Source organism: Aquarana catesbeiana, linkage group LG01 (genome assembly GCF_042186555.1).
Source record: "Aquarana catesbeiana isolate 2022-GZ linkage group LG01, ASM4218655v1, whole genome shotgun sequence".
In the NCBI taxonomy this organism is placed as follows: domain Eukaryota; kingdom Metazoa; phylum Chordata; class Amphibia; order Anura; family Ranidae; genus Aquarana; species Aquarana catesbeiana.
Genome location: NC_133324.1, coordinates 621,429,740 through 621,449,573, shown reverse-complemented (window position 1 = coordinate 621,449,573; position 19,834 = coordinate 621,429,740). Strand labels below are relative to the sequence as shown.

General features: G+C 39.8%; 1 protein-coding gene across 1 annotated transcript in view; it reads right to left on the bottom strand.

The window, feature by feature from the left end:
• Positions 1-19,834, bottom strand: part of ADAMTS3 (ADAM metallopeptidase with thrombospondin type 1 motif 3) — a 280,263-nt gene that overhangs the window by 114,935 nt on the left and 145,494 nt on the right. Inside the window, exon 5 of the mRNA XM_073600537.1 lies at positions 1,666-1,859. Within this exon, the coding sequence (XP_073456638.1) occupies positions 1,666-1,859 (194 nt within the window). The remainder of the gene's footprint in view (positions 1-1,665; positions 1,860-19,834) is intronic.

Sequence of the window (19,834 nt, the reverse complement as noted above, 5' to 3'; positions counted from 1 at the left end):
ATGTGTTGGCACCATTTGCAGTCCCGAGTCACACATATCTATTAGAGCAATGGATAGAGTGGGGAGGGGTGAGGGAATGCAGATCACTGAGTACACCTTGGAGGAAGGGGGGAGCAATCAGGAGGCCTGTTTATGTCTATGGCACAAACATCAGAGTTCAAAGGCAGCAGCAGGCTGCAGGAAAGGGGATTGGTTGATATATAACTTTTTACAAGTCACTTTAAGGGCCTGTTCACACTATGTGCAGTTGCCTGCGTTTTCCTCACTTGATAACACCAATGACATGCCTTTTAATAAAAACACAAATGAGTATAAAAAATTAGAGAAAAGTATATAAAACCACACAGAGATGTGTGTGGCTGAAGGCCAACAGAGATTTGTTTTTATAGCTTTTAATGTGCATTTATAGGGTAAATGGGCTCTAAAGTAGAACTTCGGCCCCTGCAGAAACTGAATTACATTTTTCCCAAATTGATCACAGAAAGCACTGTAAAGATGTTGCAGGGTCTAACCCCCAAACAAAAAAAAAGTTTTGGCTGGATTTCCAGTGTGAACATAAAAAAAAAATAACAGGAGAATCCAGCCTCATGATGGAAAAGGAGAACATTCCTTTATGTTCTGAAATGGGAAACTAGGACATCCTTTTGGCAGGCTGGCAGTTCATCATTAGTCTATGCAACTTTTCCATTTTTGAATGTGTAAAAGCAGTCGCAGGCAATGCTTTTAACTCCCCTAGAAGTCAGAACTCTTAAAAATAATTTCAATAGAACAATTCCACTGGCAAAAAAAACAGCCTGCTCGAGAAAATAACTTGAAATATAGAAACCCAAACTGGAACATAAGAAATGGGATAAATTCAGGGTTTCCCATACTCATATACAGTAGGTTGAAGTTTAGTAGAAGAAAAACAATATACAGGATAGTGATGGAGCAAGCTATTATTAACAATTATAACTAAGAACACAAACGGGACCATCATTTTTGTCTTTGTTTTACACATAAAGGTTGATTTGATAAAGGTTTTGAGAAAGTTCACAAAATAAATTGTGTAAAGATCAGTTATCCAATCATGCAGATGAAATAGGTAAAAGGGATTTTTTCTTTTACATGATTGGATAACTGAAGTAAATCTTCATACATGTTTTGTGTGAACAGTCTCAAATCCTTTAATAAACCTTTTAAGGCCTTTGACGCTTGCTTAAAGCCACCGCTGCTAGTCTCACTGTCCAGGCAATGTCTGTAAATTCCATCCACCAAAACTGTTTAAATAAAGTTTTTTAATCTGCTCCTGTGTGGTCACATGATGCAGAAGCTCTGGCTCCTCTGTGTAATGGAGGGAAGAGGAGAGAGTGCCAAAAAACGGATGGCTAATGGAAGCCAGGGGGGGAATTCAGTCCTGTTGTTGAGAGCTCCATGACACTGGGAAGCAGGAGCTTTGGCATAAAGTGTTAGATTTTTTTTTTGTTCTGCCAGCAGGCTAAATGAAAAAAATCAAGAGCTGTATTTTGGCCACTGCACCCGCAGCTTAAGTTACACGGATCTGCGGCTGCAGTCACTGATCAAGTAAAGTTTTCCAGCAATCAAATGACTGACTTCTGTTGAGCACGGACTGCCAAACACTGGTCTGAATTTGGCCAGTCCCTTGTGAACCATAGGGATACTCACAATGTTCATGAGGGTAAGGAGGTAGTTCTGAACATGTTCTTTACCATGGAACCTGACAACAGAGTCATCTACTCCAAGCAGCACTTCTATGTTGTAATCATTGTCTGTTGTGTGCCTGCGTCGTCTGAGAGTCTCATTCACTTGTCTCTCCACACTGCTGTACACACTCTCCAAATCATCAAGGCCAGACAAATCTGCAATTTAAACATATATAGATAATTTAAACAGAACAAATAATACTATTTAATATGCATTGCAATAATTACAGATACTTGGAAATAACTGGCTTTAATGTTGATTCTATAAATGTATCCAAGTCCCTCCAAGTCTAGATCACCTGCTTTGGGTTTAAACAACCTGACACCCTGCTACAATCCGGGGCTTTTTTCAGCGGGAACACAGGGGGAACGCATTTCTGGCACCTCCAAGACTGACTGTATATAATGGTAAGGGGTGCAGGAGTGTGCTGCAGGGTCTATTGATGCTGGCTGCTGGGGGAATCTATATTAGCTGGAGGTGATCCAATTTTCCAGGGGGGGGTCTAGTGTTGCTGACAGTGGGTCTTATATTGCTGGGGGGTCAGTTATTGCTAGGAGAGATCTACTGTTGAGGGAGGAATCGGTTGTTGCTGGCTGCTGGAGAGTCTATGAATGCTGGCTGTGGGGAGATCTGTTGTTGTTGCCGGGGGTCTATTGGTGTTGCCAAGGGGGGAGGAGGAAGGTTTGGTTCTGTATTCTCTAAAAGGGCAGTAATGGGGGTTAGGGGATGAAACCAAGAAATGGTACTCGGAGTTGGGTGGGGGCAGAGAAAAGGAGTGACTCAGAAAGGGGGCGTTCCTGTACCTATTCCCTGAAAAAAAGCCCTGCTACTATCTATCTATCTATCTATCTATCTATCTATCTATCTATCTATCTATCTATCTATCTATCTATCTATCTATCTATCTATCTATCTATCTATCAGACTTAAAGTATATGTAAACCAATTACTAAAACCTCATGCTTTAAGATACAATTTCAAAAGTCATTTTAAATGCCTTTGCTGTAAATCTGCAGGATTCCTTAAAATAATATCTGCTGATCCTGTCATAAAGATCCTTGTTTAGACACTTCCTGTTATATGGTGACAACACTATCTGTGTCTCCCAACTGTGCCCATGCATTGTCACCCTGTTACATTGGCTTCCCATAGGTTACAAGTGACTGTTCCAACATACATTATACAGGCATGGTCCACTGGTGTTACTATCAGGAAACCTGCTCTGAGAAATGACATGCTGTCATTGCTGGACCTTGAAAGTAAATAAGAGTAACATTCAGGCATAGTCAGCAGAAAGTGCTGCCTATCTACTTAATAAAGTGTTTCCCTTTAGGTTACTTTTAATAATTTGTTTTAATAGTTTCCCTTTATATATTTTATTTTTTAATAATTTAATCTAACTGTGCAAAAGGTCCTCTGTGTTAGTAGCAAGGTTAGGGCTTGGTTGGACTTGCTGCTAAAATACTGAATACTTATCTGCAACATGTGAATCTTTACTCCAGTCAAAACTTTATATTTAATTTTTCATAGAGGGGTGAAGGGTTAGCGTCAGTGTCAGACTTTTATTGCCATCTGTGCCCCTGTTGTCAGGACCAGAAGCGAGGGAAAATATCTCCAGTGGGGATACAGACCAAAATAAATTTTCAGTAGAGTAAGGAAGGGTTACAACTACCGACAATGTTGTTTTCCTGTACTGGTAACCACCACTACCCCCATTTCCTGTAAGGGCCTCACAGGGACAGGAAGTGAGGGAAAACTGCGGACATGGCAGAGCTTTAAACGCTATCCCACTGTACCTTGCATTACATGTTTGCTAGAATTAGGCTTTTTAACTTACAACTTTTTCAGCCCATTGCAGTCTTAGAAACACAGTTAAATTATTCAGCTTCATAACCAAGACTGAGCGCAGCTTCCAGCAACCACAACTAACAGCACTCATTCACTTCTGTAATGATTGCTGGACAACTGCGGCATGTCACCATTGTCATTGTGATCTTGAACCATCCTATATAGTATACTACCTCTAGAGCTCGTACTTCAAGTAAGGAAGTAGCTTCATAGTTCCCACATAAAACAAACTAAAGTTTCTTTATGTTGTGTTCAAAATATTAACATGGTGACTGTGATCATTCACAAAATGTAACCAAATACCACATAAATAAGTTATGTTTTAGAAGAACAGTATGCCAGCACATAGGTGCCAATTTCACACACTGGCTCATGTTCTAAAAATTGTTTTACAGGGGGTGAAATAGGTGATATAACATAGCATGCCATGGGAATAGAGTGTAAACAAGCCATACACATTCCTTTAAATAGAACACTCATTCTGGTAAAAATTCATTTGATGGGTGGGAGCCTCTTACAAATGAATATCCCATACAGTGCTTTTATAAATAGCTCATTCAGCATTTATAAACAGTTTATTCAGCATTTCTAAGCAGCTCATTCCACATTTCATGATACCACTGAAAAATGATTTTGAGTAAGGTACTGTACAGTAATTTGAAAAAAACTTAGAATGTGCATATCAGCAAGTATAAAAGGTGGAGTTCAATTAGTGTAGTGTAATTTACAGTCACATTGTTGACCCCGTTAGGTCACTTGAAGTCCACGCAGATCCTGGGACCCTTTGTCTACATCTTAAGGGACCATTTACATCTTTGTGTTGCATTTATTACACACACATTAATGCACATTATGTTGTACATTAACATGCGTTATGTTAAAGAAGCCTATTTATTTAAATATAATGTCTAACACACCAAAAATAAGAACCTGTAGTAGGTTTAGAAGTCTAGAACCCCAATGCATGTTCATCCATCTGCAAGGTAGGTTGGGCTGCCATTCAATTATACAAACTTAAATTTTACAACTGTAAAATTCACAGTGCCATGCATAATTCTGTATCTTAAAGTGGAGCTCAGCCCCCCTCCCCTTCTAAAATTAAAAGTCAGCAGCTACAAATACTGTAGCTGCTGACTTTTAATATTAGGACACTTACCTGTCTAGGGATCCTGCGATTTTTCAATCAGCTCTTGGGTGCTGCCTTCGCCATTCCTTGTAAGGGAAACTAGAGGTGAAGCCTTGCGTCTTCACAGCCAGTTCTCCTCTAATGTGCATTGGCATAGCCCACTGCACTTTCTGAATGGCCCTGGAAGGAGGAGGGGGGCCGAACTCCCAAGCAATCTCGGCAAGGCGAGGTCTCCTGGAAGTTGGGACGCGTACCTGTCAAAAACAGGTACCCACTCCCCCCCCCCCCAAAAGGTGCCAAATATGGCAGTGGAGGGGGGGAGGAAGCAAGCAAGCAGAGCTTCCCCTTTTGGCTGGAGCTCCACTAACTTTCTGTTTGTGCACCTGTAGAATGAACACGGACATTAAAAAGTGGTGAGGTCAGGATCACAGACTGGCAAATAGATGAGTTGCTGTCCATCATAGGGGGTGTGGGCAGTGCAAAGGGAGAAAGGTTAACTGTGCACTATCAAGCAGAATAAGATGACACGCTGTGTGTTGGCACTACTGATTGTAGTAGACAGAGGGAGCGTGCATTCTGAGGGCAACAATGCTGCTCAGGGAGCTTAGGGAGTTGCAGAAACTAAAGAATACTTTACAAAACTATTCAATACATTACATCATTTCTGAAGTTGCATTCTGTCGTACAGGAATTTTTGTAAGTTGAATAACCTCTTCATTTATCAATATGAGACTAGCATGCAAAAAAAAAAAAAAAAATGGATGATTATTCGTCTGATATTCTCATTGTGTGTACGAGGTTTTACTCTATAACAGGAAGTTGCTATAGAGGTTCTAATTGGCAAGATCAGTGGGTTGGAAGAAGTTAAATCAAGGGAATTAAATGATAAAGAATACATAAAATGGCACAAGAACATGGAAAGGAAGCGTGGAATAACTTTTTTTAAATGAAGGTTTACAGTAGATACAGTTTAAATGTAAGTCGCTTGCAAACCAGTCTTCCAAACAAATGTTTATTATTTTTAAAGTAAAAGTTACATGGCTGATGAGGCCATGCAGAGTCAACTTTATCAAGGTATGTGACAATTATTTTGTTGTAAACTTACCATAATGTGTAAATACCCCTAAGAGATCACTGGGGGTTATTTACGAAAGGCGAATCCACTTTCCTCTACAAGTGCACTTGGAAGTGCAGTTGCTGTAGATCTGAGGGGTAGATCTGAAATGAGGGGAAGCTCTGCTGATTTTATCATCCACTCATGTGCAAGCTAAAATGCTGTTTTTTATTTTCCTTGCATGTCCCCCTTGGATCAACAGCGACTGCACTTCCAAGTGCACTTTCAGTGCACTTTCAAGTGCACTTGCAGTGCACTTATAGTGCAAAGTGGATTTGCCTTTTGTAAATAACCCCCATTGTGTCATCATCTGGGAAATCCCCTTTGCTTTCTCTCACAGAGACATTTTAGGAAGTGTGTAGATGTCTTCCCAAAGTGAGTAGTCCCATTGACAGCTGCCACAGTTGTGGAAAATATTTTCTCTTTCAAAAAGTACGGAATGTGTTGCACTCATGGCTTTTTATGTACTTCATTGTTGTTTCAAAGGATGGCTAAACACATCCAGGCAATGGCCTTGTTGGCCAGAATGCTTTTAGCCTTGGTTTAAAACAGCAATAAAAAGAGATACAAAGATGTGAGTGGCTGAGATTCATTATTCTTTTGAAAAAGTGGAAATTGTGATTGTTCAGGAGGGCACCAAGGCTGAAAATAGAGGAAGTGGAAATAGTTGTTTAAGACATCTCTTCATTGCTGGATTGTCTGACACCTCTTTGCCCCACATTTGTATATTAATATGTTGTGTAAAATATACCAGATGCTTCTGTACTGATAAACTGCAGAATTTTGGACTTCTCTGCACTTTCTATCCTGGCTACAATGGTTGCCATGACAAACACTGAGGGTCCATTTATGAAATTGGGACACAGATAGCAACCTACACAACCTTGCTAGAACCTGACAAAGGTTTTAACCCTGAACCACTCTATCCAAAGATAGAAAAAAAAGTTTAGGCTGAAGAAGTAGATAGGTCCCAAAATGCACGCCTTGTAGAAAGTTTTGTTTTATTGGAGGACTAAATGTCACTGTGGCATTTGTTCATCACCACTACTGAATGAAAGTTTGTTATGGGCAAAAATGCCTCCACATGTAACAAAAAGTTCTAAATAACCATTCACCATCCCCTCAGTAATGTCATCACTGTACATGAAGCATTGTCATCAATAACTGAGCTACATCTCTCCAGTAGATTCTACCATACATGTATACAGAAAGAGCATAGACACATTTCTTTTTTAAAAGAGGTAAATATGAACAATAATATTTCTTAAAGCAAAAAGTCACAGAGACATCTGCGAAAGATGACTTTTGATTGGACACTATGGGACCCTAAACCTGGAATAACCATTACTCTTCACAAGGTTACAAGGAAATTGTAGTTCTACACCAAGAACCATATGTTTCTTGAGTACTGCACAGTATTTTGTGGTCTGTAAAAGTATTTGAACTATAAAACAAATTAGTGCCTATAATTGAAATGTTTCCCATCTAGTTTAGGGGTATATTATAGTATAGGTATATTTTCATGTGGAGAGCAGCAGAGTTTTAGCATTTTATGCACAAATATCATTTTGCCAAATGATGGAAAGTAAATGTGCTTGGAAAAAAAGACTGCTTCAAAGTGAATGCACACATCTATGCTAAATGTTTCAGTATTATTCAGGTAAACCTTCTATAGGTTTCTCAGCCACAGTTTCTCACATTCTAAAGCAATGATATACAAAAAGAACTTTTAGATCAATTTTGCTCCATTTGTAAAGTGACTAAAGTACCTTTATAGCAGTTGTCTGTTTACTTGATTTATGACCTTATGTATGTCCACAGTTCTTGTACTATGTCATTCTAACTGGGAATGTATGTTACAATCTGCCACGTGGTTATCCACTCAACATGTTATATGTATTTTACAATGTAGTTAAAGGGAAGTGTACAGTAGTTTTAGTGAGAACATTAATTATTGCAAAGGTTATTTTGATACTGTATTTGAACATACGTATTCTTCTATATATTTTTTTACTGCATTGAATGTAGAGATTTGCAGCTTAGCCACTAGAAGCAGTATAGTTTAGCAGCTGTAATAACCCTGCCTCCTGGCTTAAAGTGGTTGTAAACACTTACAAACCCTTAGCTACCCCGGATATCTCCTAAACGTACACAATGTCATCGGCACATGCGCACTGAAGCAAACGGCACGTACGTGCCGTTTGCTTCAGTGAGTGTGCCATCACCGGCGGCTCCCACGTGCATGCGCGGGAGTGACATCATCGCGGCTCTGACCAATCACAGTGCCGGAGCCACGATACCCGGAAGTAACTCCAGGGAGAAATGTCACCGGCCGGTGCTGTGTACAGGCAACGCAACGGGGGCTTTGATCTCAGGTGAGTATTACATAATGATCTAGTATTTTATGCATACTAGCTCATTATGCCTTTGTCTTGCAGGTCTTTTTTTATGAGGGTTTACAACCACTTTAACAGCTGATGAGATAAGATATCCATCACAAAAAGGATGCATTGTTATCAACATGTTAGCTGACTCAGACACTTGGTGTGTAGAACAACCATTGTGTAGCACTAAAAAGCAAAACAATGGAGGTGAGTATGTACGTTGTAATGAGCAAAATATAGTGATTATCTATAAACAAAAACAATAATAGTGCAAAGTGAACCAATGAAAAGAAAGGTGCTAACACATATGTGATAATTGCAAGTGAACAAAGGATAAAAAAAAAAATCCAAATATACTTGAGAGTCCAAAGGTGAAAAAACTATGTATTTATAAGAATTATTAATAAAGATTGCACAGTCCAAAAATTTTTCCTAAATCTTGCTGAAGAAAGCTCCAATTGTTCTTGGTCTTAAAGGTGCCTCAGATACTCCTCATAAGTGCTCCACCACAAAGTGTACAAAATGCATTGAGGCTTCACATCAGACATACGTGAGGTAATTTCCGGGTTTTGAACTGGTTTGAACATTTGGCCGTTTGGAACGCATGCCGGCTCGGACCGAGCGGTGTGTAGGATAATCGAACAGGCTGGTTGTGTTGGTACTGACTATAGCACCTTGAAATGTGAGTGGCAAATTTATATTTTTAATACTTGTTTTGACTTTTAATAAACAGTATTACACTATCCTGGATTATTATCTTTCCCTGGGTCTTGGTTATTGATGTTTGAGGAGATCAGCTGGTGGTGGTTTCCCATATACCATTCTTAAGGTGGGACATTGTGAAAACAATGTGCAAAAAGGGTGGTACTCTATGACACCAAAGGCGCATATCATAAATGCTGTTGGTAAGCGTGCATTTTGTACACTTTGTGGTGGAGCACTTATATGAGGAGTATCTGAGGCACCTTTAAGACCAGGAGCAGGGTGATTGGAGCTTTCTTCAGCAAGATTTAGGAAAAAACTTTTGGACTGTGCAATATTTACTAATAATTCTTATTAATAAAAATGTTTTTCACCTTTGGACTCTTAAGTATAATTGTATTGTTTTTTATACTTTGTTCACATGCAATTATCACATATGTGTTAGCGCCTTGCTTTTCATTCGCATTTCAGAGGTTGTATATTCACTTAAAGGGGCAGCTTCACGTTTTTCAGCATATTTTTGGTTGGCGCCAGGGCTTACTAATATATCTCACAATGATAATACAAAGTTAAAATTATTATCAAACTGATCATGTACATACCAAATAAAGCACTGCATAAACAATTTACTCTCTTTAAAGGATTTCAATATAACACATGCATTTTAATAATTTCACATTGTATGACAGGGAACAGAAAATTGCTTTAGTACAGTGCTTAAAATTTCAGTAAGTAATGTTATATTGCCCTGTTACTTTTGTGCACATGTGGAGCTGGGAAGTCTGGCCTACATGAGTGTGCTGCTGCACCACCACCGTGCCACCACACTGTGTGGTGAAGTATGCCTTAGCTACATATCTCAGCACTTACTGTAGTTTTTGGAAGATCTACTATGAAGATCCCTCTACTTCAACAGTTTGACAGTTGAGACAAAGCCAATAGAGTACTACTGATATAATGTTACAGCATAGTGATGTAACAATGCTAGCAGTGTTGGAACTCAATAGTATAGTCTCTATGGAAAAAACCCTTTGAAGAGGGTGACAACACAGGATGCAAATTCGGAGGAGATTTTGGAGTGTTGTCATATTGCAGGAAGATTACTTTTTTATAGACTTTGCTGGCAGGATCAATAGTATGTTTCAGGACTAAAATAAAAGCACATAAAATATAAAATTCTTACATGCCAGATTGAATTTTTCATTCAGTTATGTACTTAATGACTTAGCAATATCTTTATCATTGTTTATAATGGCAGATTGAGATGAAAGCGAGCAAACAAGCCTTTTTGGTGGAATATTTTACAGTAATTATTTTTATATGTATTTGTAGTGCTCATCCCTGGAGGGGCTGCTGAGAATATTCTCAGGTCTCCCTTGCTAGTACAGAGGCTGCATGCCACAGACACAGTTCCATGCACACCAGCAACACAGGCTTAGTCTTGGGATGTAGACAAAAATAGTACTAAAAAACCACCCCTGGTATGAATCTACTCATGTAGAATGTGACATATAGTTAGATCTATACGATTCGTCAATATGACGGGCTCCCTCCCAGTAACAAAAATTTGATAAGCATAAAAAGGGGGAAGGGACCAGGGTGGCCCCAAGATTGCCAACAAAGGGAGAAGCTACAACGTAGTGAGATCAAAACCAAAAAAAGAAACTTTATTGCATAAAATCAAAAGGTAAGGGATCCCACGTATGCGGAACTGATCCACACAGGTGGGATCTGTTCCTCCACAATATCAGGTGACAATAGAAAGTACATACATAAAAGTGACCAACGTTGATATTAAAAATAGACACTGGTGAGTCAACCCACCCCCCAAGTCCCTGAGCAAAATATGTTAATTAACACTGTAAATCTGATGGTAGACAGCACAAGATGATGTCCACTAGAGATAGCACAAGCAGCTTGAGAGGTATTGGCGGATTAAATCTAGTAATGAATATGCCCATGCCTGGGTTTGCATAAATATATATCCCCACTGTGCATAACTAAATCATACAGACGTGCTCTGTATGGCTGCTGGTAATCAGGGGGAGTCAGACACAGTCCAAGTCCTGTCAATACAGATATGAGGTTTAAGTTAAGATACCTGATATATCTGCTGGTGTAGTCTGAATGAAAAACAGTTTCCAACAATATTCAACAAGTCGATATGTGCTAACCCAAACTCTGACTGAAACAATGGTAAATGTATGCCCTGGCCAGGGCTTCAATGAGTGCTTGTAGACATGATAGTCAGCTCCAATGGGATGTATCGAGTGTTAGAACTTGTTTGGAATGATGGTTGAGACTTTGGAACCGTTGCCCCAGTGCACACCTATGATCCATACACAAGTGTATAATATAAGTATAGTCACTGAGATCCCCTGGATGTCAGGAAGTGAATGTGCAAAGTCCCATACCCATAGCCGGCTCCCGGGATGAACGGATGGTCACTGCTGCAGTGCATCCACGCTGAGCAGCGCTGTTTAGCCAGAGGGTCTAAGCTATATGAAGGTACGTTAAGGGATCAGTTTCAGTCCATGAAATGTTCTTACCCCTCCTTCGGCTTTGGTTCCCTCCGTGCGTCCAGCATGTATGGGTTCAAGGTGACGGGACAAACTTGCATCCAAGTGCACGCCTTGCTTCCGGCAGGAAGGTCAGCTGAGCGTGCTAAGATTTCCGGGTAAGGTGTGCTGATGCTGATGTGCACACCAGCAGATATATCAGGTATCTTTACTTAAACCTCATATCTGTATGGACAGGACTTGGACTGTGTCTGACTCCACTTGATAACCAGCAGCCATACACAGCACGTCTGTATGATTTAATTATGCACAGTGGGGATATATATTTATGCAAGCCCAGGCACAGGCATATTCATTACTAGATTTTATCTGCCAATACCTCTCAAGTTGCTTGTGCTATCTCTAGTGGACATCATCTTGTGCGGTCTACCATCGGATTTACAGTGTTAACATATTTTGCTCAGGGACTTGGGGGGTGGGTTGACTCACCAGTGTCTATTTTTAATATCAACGTTGGTCACTTTTATGTAGGCACTTTCTATTGTCACCTGATATTGTGGAGGAACGGATCACACCTGTGTGGATCAGTTCCGCATACGTGGGATCCCTTACCTTTTGATTTTATGCAATTTTCAATAAAGTTTCTTTTTTTGGTTTTGAGCTCACTACGTTGTAGCTTCTCCCTTTGTTGGCAATCTTGGGGCCACCTTGGTCTCTTTCCCCTTTTTCTGCTTAGTCTTGGGATGTCTTTATAGAATTTATTGCTGAGTAACTTGAAACAGAAGAGAGGTTTATGTGATTAGGATACTCCAAAATGATCAATAAGATGACAACTTCTAGCATCAATCATAGTAGCTGCAGGCACATAGGGAATTCACAAACACAGGTCTTACTCACAATGTCCTAGGAGCTGTCTACCACCCAGCTTCCACAGATAGACCCTCATTGAGGGAGGCAAAAAATCCTTCTCCAGGCCAAGACTTCAGGACTGTGTTCTCCAGCAAAAATACTTTTAGTAATTTTCTCCAGGCCCTCAGTTCAGCACCTGCTATGGGCTCAGACTGTAATCACTTGTCTCACTAGCTATCTCCCAGGGGCAGCAGCCTCAGGAGAATTGGAACCCTCCCTGAAGAGGAAGGAGCACTCTGGAAAAGGCCGCCCAAATATTTATCACCCCCTGGCCATTTTCTGGACACTTCCTTCCAGGGACTGGCTGGGCATGATAAACATTCATATTGGGCATTTTAATCTCCTTGCCAGAAGCAGGTGGGAGAAATAAAACACCCAACTAGGAAACCCTGAACAGGCAAAAATAATAGATCACTGTTCCACTGACTGCAGTGAAGTCAAAAACTAAATTTAGCCTAGCAACCTGATTAGAGGACAGCGCTACATATTTTGAAGACAAAAGTAAATAACATTTAAAAATACACATTCTCCACTTTCAACTAAATATCACAACATTACCATTGCACTGTTGGCAATTAATAAAATAAAGTTTTTTTGTTCTTTGTTTTTTTTTACAATGTGTATTACTGTTTGAATTTTTTTACACAGTAATACAGAACTAGATGTTCATGCGCCAAATGAAAAAGAGTAAAAATAAAAAGCAAACAGAATGCTAAATTATATAGCTCCATAATGAAATACATTCATTCAAAAGTCCTGCTAATTGCAAAAAAAAAAAAAAAATAAAAATTCATGGATTTACAAACCAATTAAAAACATTAAAAAAAACTTCCCATTTTTTAGTAATTGATTTTGTCTATAGGAATACTGCAATTTTGTAACCCTAAAAAAGGCTAATAAAACATTGAGTAATAATAATCCTAATAATTTGGGGTCTCAATTTAAGTTACTCAATAATAAAAGACCAGAAAAGAGTAAGGCTGCTTTCACACTTCAGCCACCCGAGTGTTAGCCGTAAAGCGATGCTCATTTTAGCGGCGCTTTACCGCTGTTATAGTGGCGCTTTGGCGTTGCTATTCGGGCGGCAGCAGGGTGCTTTTAACTCCCAAGAAGAGTTTAAAAAGGGGTTAAAAGCGCCCATGTTGCGCCATTTCCGAATCGGTTTTCAGCAGCTTCGGAAGCGCCACCGATTCATTCCAATGGGCAGGGGTGGTCTGGGAGCGGTGTATACACCACTCCTAAACTGCCCCAAAGATGCTGCTTGCAGGACTTTTTTTTAACAGCCTGCAAGAGCACCGCCCCAGTGTGAAAGCACTAACTAAAAGCAAAACTTTTTTTTTTGGATAGGGAGGGTTATAAACCCTATTCCTTTAGGTTTTTTGTTTTGTTTTTGCTCTTTGCCATCTGTGTCACATAGGTGAGATTTCCCTTTACTTCCTGTCCTATAGCCAAATTAGGAAGTGAAAGGAAATCCCTCCAAAGGAATCCCAGGGTGTCACCAGGATCACCAGAACTAGTGTCCCCATTGGAGGTTTTCTTCTCCTTATTACTGTTTTGGTGTCAAACCAAAATTTGGAATATTCATTTAAAGAAGTATACCCAAAGCTATTTTGGTTATACTCCTCCTGGGGATGACAGGAGCGCAGTTAATTCAGCTGGCCCAGACTCAAGAAAGATATCAAATTTATATTTGGGATCCACCCAGATGCCTGGACCGGCAGCTGACTCAGCCTCTCAGCATGCCCCTGAGAGTCAGAGCCAGCCCCTCCCACTCTCTCCACAGGTAGGTGCTCCAGTGAGTGCTGGAGAGGCAGAGCTCTCTGCTCATAGCCAAGGGGGAGAACTGAGCAATCAGCTGTGTTTAATCACTCAGTTCTCGAAGTAGAGCAGGTGGGAAACAGATGCTGCTGGGATGGGTGTTGCAGCCATCTAGTAAGCTATCTTACTATCGTCACGTACAATAATAATAGTAAACAGGACAAATAGAGTGGGTGAATCTCCCCAACAGGGAAACAGACAGCAATGACAACTGATGGGTGTTCTAATCTCTCTATTCTATCCAAAACTAAAAAAAAAGTTTGGCCTTAAGCTTCACTTTCAATTTGTTCAGTTAGCTCCGGTATTATAGATCATACTAATGTCAATATCTAAGCATATTTGAAATGTATTTTCTTATGTATGTATAATTGAGTAACAAACCAATATGTTGACTTCAGACAATTTTTTTAGTTTGAATAAAATGCTGAAAGGTTTGAACATTTGATAGGTTTTTATTGTTCTATGTGACTCCTTTAAAGTGGAAGTAAAGTCCACTTTTGAACTTTTACCTACAGGTAAAATAATACGGCTTACCTGTAGGTACAGTGAATATCTCCTAAACTTGCACTGTTTAGGAGATACTTACAAGCAATGCTGCCGGAGACGTCACCAGCGCATGGGCTCTGAATGGACGGCATACCCGTGCCATACCTTTAGAGCTCTATGCCAGAGTAGAGGGTTTCCTTGTGTATGTATGGAAGTGACGTTACTGCGGCTTCAGCCATCTATACAGTTGGAGCCTGCGTACACGGAAGGAAGATTAAAATGTGTTTTTGTTGCTGTCTCTATCCCCAATGGAAACATTTCCAATCACTTCCTGTTCCCGTGATCCCCTCCCATCAGGACAGTTAGTGGGGGTAATCTCTCCAATGGCTACATAAAGCAACTAACAGGGAGTTGGTGTTTGATTTAAAAAAATATATTCCTAATACAAGCAGCAGAGAAAAGGGCAGTGTGGTGTTATAAGTTTATCGGCCAAACCTTAATCTTTTATTGATATTGCTGCATAGTACAAAAATAAACTTTAAGTGATCGATAAATAGATCAAAGTAATGCACAGTAAACCAAAACAGCAAAAGACTTTTGCATACTCCAAGAACATCTTGATTTATATATTTAGCTGTAAATATCAGTTGACCTTGTTTTAACAGGGTAAAAGCTTCTAGCTGGAATAATCTCAGCCAGCAGATCTGTCCTGGAAGTACGCAGGACATCCACCATAATCCTAAAAAGCTTACTGAGATAAATCGACTGCTACTGTAATATGACAAAGTCAGATAGAGGTTGTTTTTAGAAATGAATAATGCTTGTGCTAAGAATACTGAAAAGAAAGTATGAGGTCACTCCTGGAAAATACATACAGACCACAAAAAATATTTTAGAACTTAAATAACGGATCATAAAATCAATCATTAAAGAGGAGCTCCAGTCTGGGAAAAAAAAGTCAGCAGCTACAAATACTGTAGCTGCTAACTTTTTATATAAGGACACTTACCTGTTCAGGGATCCCGTGATGTCGGCACCCCGAGTTAATTCATCAATTGGCTTTGGGTGCAAGCGTCAGCATTATAACTAAGGGAAACTGGCAGTGAAATCTTCAGGCTTCACAGCAGGTTTCTTGCTGTGCCTGAGCAAGTCACACTGCGCTTTCTGAATGATCCCACCATCTTCTGGGACCTGTGTGTGTCCCAGAAGGCAGTGGGGGGAAGAAGGAGGGGCCAAAAATGCTTGTTGATTGCCAACCTTACCAGGAAGTGGGAATGGGTACCTGTCAAAACCAGGTACCCGCTCCCCCCAAAAAGTGCCAAATGTTGCAGCGGAGGGGAGGAGGGAGGGTGCGAACAAGTGGAGCTTGCTTTTTTGGGTGGAACTCCACTTTAATATCAGGTGTATATAAAATATAGAAAAAAGAAAATGACTCCTGCGCACAAGTGGTCAACCAAATATATGGAAAAAGATCAATCACAGGCCTTGCTGCCCTCAAGGATGGGGAATCCTAGCAAACAAAGACATAAAAAGAGAGAGGGGCGCACCGGCCATGTGCTTTATCTTTTGTAAAACATTTATTGATTAAAATAATAAAAGAAATTACTCACAAGCAGTAGTACAATCAGGTGCCATAAAACTCGAGCAGCAACAAGCAGCAAAGTGGTTATAGTGATGAGCGAAGCTTTCCAAAGGTCTTAGAGGAACATACAGGCATCACTATGAGCTAACGCGTTTCGAAGGGCACGTCCCTTCTTCATCAGAGCTCAGCAGTCTGCTGAGCTCTGATAAAGAAGGGACGTGCCCTTCGAAACGCGTTAGCTAGTAGTGATGCCTGTATGTTCCTCTAAGACCTTTGGAAAGCTTCGCTCATCACTATAATCACTTGCTGCTTGTTGCTGCTTGAGTTTTATGGCACCTGATTGTACTACTGCTTGTGAGTAATTTCTTTTATTATTTTAATCAATAAATGTTTTACAAAAGATAATGCACATGGCCGGTGCGCCCCTCTCTCTTTTTATGTCTCTGTATATAAAATATATTCTGAAATTAAAGCCAGTGGATACCTAATGATTGTTCCTTAGGCACCTGTCCATAAACATAGATGCCTGTGGATGGTCAGATCATGCCTGCACATTTGACCACCCACTATAGACAGCCTACATTTTTTTAATTAATTATTTTTTACAAATACTAGCTATTTACCAAGAACATGGAACATGAAAAAAAAAAAAACTGAATACAAGTGGTATTCCACAGAAGAAACCAATTAGCTGTCTATCATTTAAAAATTAAAGTAGTACTATATACAAAACTTCTTTTTCATTTTGGATAGAATAAGGAATGGTTTTAACCCCTGCCAGGTTTATTTTCAACATCTGTGTCCCATTGCTTAGAATTCCCTTCACTTCCTGCCCCAAAGTCAAACAGGAAGTGATAGGAAATCCATGCAAATTAAGTGAAATCCTTGGGGACCCCCAGGTCGTCAGAACTAGTGCCTCTATTGGAAGATTTGCCCTCTTTTACTTTTCTGGGGACAACCCAAAAATTGGGATTTTCTTTTACATTTATTCTCAATGATAATGGTAAACAGGACAAATAGAGAGGATGAATTTCCTAATGGGGGCACAGAAAGCAATAAGAAAAAATTACGGACATTATAATCCCTCTGCACTTTGTCCAAAACAAAAAAAAAAACAAAAAAAAGTTTTGCTTTTAGTTATACTTTAAAATTGTTGATAAATATACACATTATTATTTAGAAAAAAATGGAAACCAAAAACTCATCACAGATGTGAAGCATGGTGGTGAAACATAATAATAAAAAAAGACAGCTAATGGGCGAAGTGGAAAATACAACAGAATTGTTATATGAAACTAAAGAGCAAAAGTTGTGATTTTTTTTTTTACAAAAAGTGGCCAAATTGTGCAAACAAAACTGCTGGACATTTTAGAAGCAGGAAGTATTGCAAGTAACTAGTAGTAAACTAGTCACACTGATATCTTTCGCTATAAAATTACAACATATAATTTTTACAAAAAATGAAAAAATAAAAAAAATGACAACAAAAAATTGGTCAAAATCATCCATCTTGAAAAACCAAGAAAACCGTATAGACTTCTGCTGATCAAAAGCAGATTACAGTACATTGTTTATGAATACAATGAAAAAAATTGGAAATAGATGAAAATATGCTGAAATCGTGCCAAAAAGTTTTAGGGATTAGAAAGTAAAAAATAAAAGATATTGAAATTGTATCCATCAATAACACTCAGATTAACTTGTTTGAAGTTTTTCAACTACCTATAGTCAGGTGATGCATTAAGCCACACCTATATTCTAATGATGCAGATGCTTACTACTTACAACAAATGTATCCTGCACACTGGTTGGCAATCACTGCTGCAAATGTTTTGTTTCTTTATTTCATCGCCAGTAACAATTTACAAGAAATAAAGCTGTTACTTGCTACGCCCAATTGAATCTAAAACAAAATATCTTGGCGTCTCCACTTAGAAAACTTAGAATTATTTGCATAGCTTTAATACAAGTTTTATTTGGAAACAACACTATTGCTATTCTTCCCCCAACATGCTTGAATTGCAAGCTGCTGGAAACATATCAAACTTAGTATGGATTAGAAAAAGCAAAGTTATGATCAAGTTAAATCAGAACAGGGCTTAACCGTATAGGTTTTGGCCAAAAAGACACACATAGCAAAACCACAATTGACAATATTTTGAGTCGGCAGTGATACAGGAATCTCAGCCCAAGTCTGTATCAAATAGCTTCATCTCTATAGCAGCAGTATCTCAACAGCACACAAATATATTTAAGTGTCTAATTTTTCTCTTTTTCAGTGTTCCAACAGTGAATTCAAGATGCAAAAAAACGCAGACAACCGAACATTCGGTGAACATCCAGTTTTTCTTTAGAATGTGTGAATTCCACAGTGAATTGCCCACATACCAATCTCAAATCCTGCAGCAAACAGAAGTTCCCTATTTCCTTTCGGAAAAACCACCAACAATGCAATGTCAGCAGTTTCAATTTGAGTAGCATGTGTTAAACTTATTTTGCTTAGTGTGACCTACAGTGAGGGAAAAAAGTATTTGATCCCCTGCTGATTTTGTACATTTGTCCACTGACAAAGAAATGATCAGTCTATTATTTTAACCACTTCAGTAGGGGTGCGCATCTTCACTGGTCTCATAATTCGATTCGATTACAATTATATGGTCAACGATTCGATTCGATTCCGCGATGCATCATGATGCATCAGGATTACTGACGAGCTCCCACTTCCGCTTGGGCCCCCTTCCTCCCTGCAATCTTCTGGGACACATCACAGGTCCCAGAAGATTGCCCGGCTGTGCAGGAGAATGGAGGGTTTGGGTGGCCATGTCACTGGATTGTGGGACAGGTGAGTGTCTGTTTATTAAAAGTCAGCAGCTATACTTTTTGTAGCTGCTGACTTTTAATAAACTAAAAACAGGCGGAACTCCACTTAAAAAAGTGCACTAATCCGGTGCACTACAGGGTACAGGAATTCACACACGGCTGCTGGGAGGTCAGGGGGGATTAGAATCCACAACTGACAAACAGCCCTGTGAAGTTCCCTGTACTGTCTCTGTGCTGACATTTCTCTGGGCTTCCCCGTTTGCACCTTCCAGCACACTAGGAATTAACACAGTGGAATGTGCAAAGGGGGGGGGGGGAGCCAGGGAAATGTCAGCATAGAGCACGTGTAGGAGCAAGTGTATGTAGAGTACAAACACATTTGTACTCTACATACTGCTGTTAAAATACCTGTGTGGTAAAAAATGCAGTTATAATCCATTAAGTGCCCACCGCTGTATGTGCATTTTAAAATATATGCAGCTTCATACCTCATTTCTTAGTCTGTGTATAGCTGTATATGCCGCTCATGTGACTGCTCGGTCCGGCCCGCCCCTCTCCTCTCATATCTCTCCTGATGTCAGTGGGAGTTCTCAGCCCCGCCCACCCAGCCCCGCTGACGTCACGAGAGACGTGAGAGGAGAGAGGCGGGCCAGACCGAGCAGTCACATGAGCGGCATATACAGACTTATACACAGACTAAGAAATGAGGTATGAAGCTGCATATATTTTAAAAAACACATACAGTGGTGGCCACTTAATGGATTATAACGCTGCATTTATTACAAAAGCTATTTTGACAGACACACTCGGAGCACTCTTCCG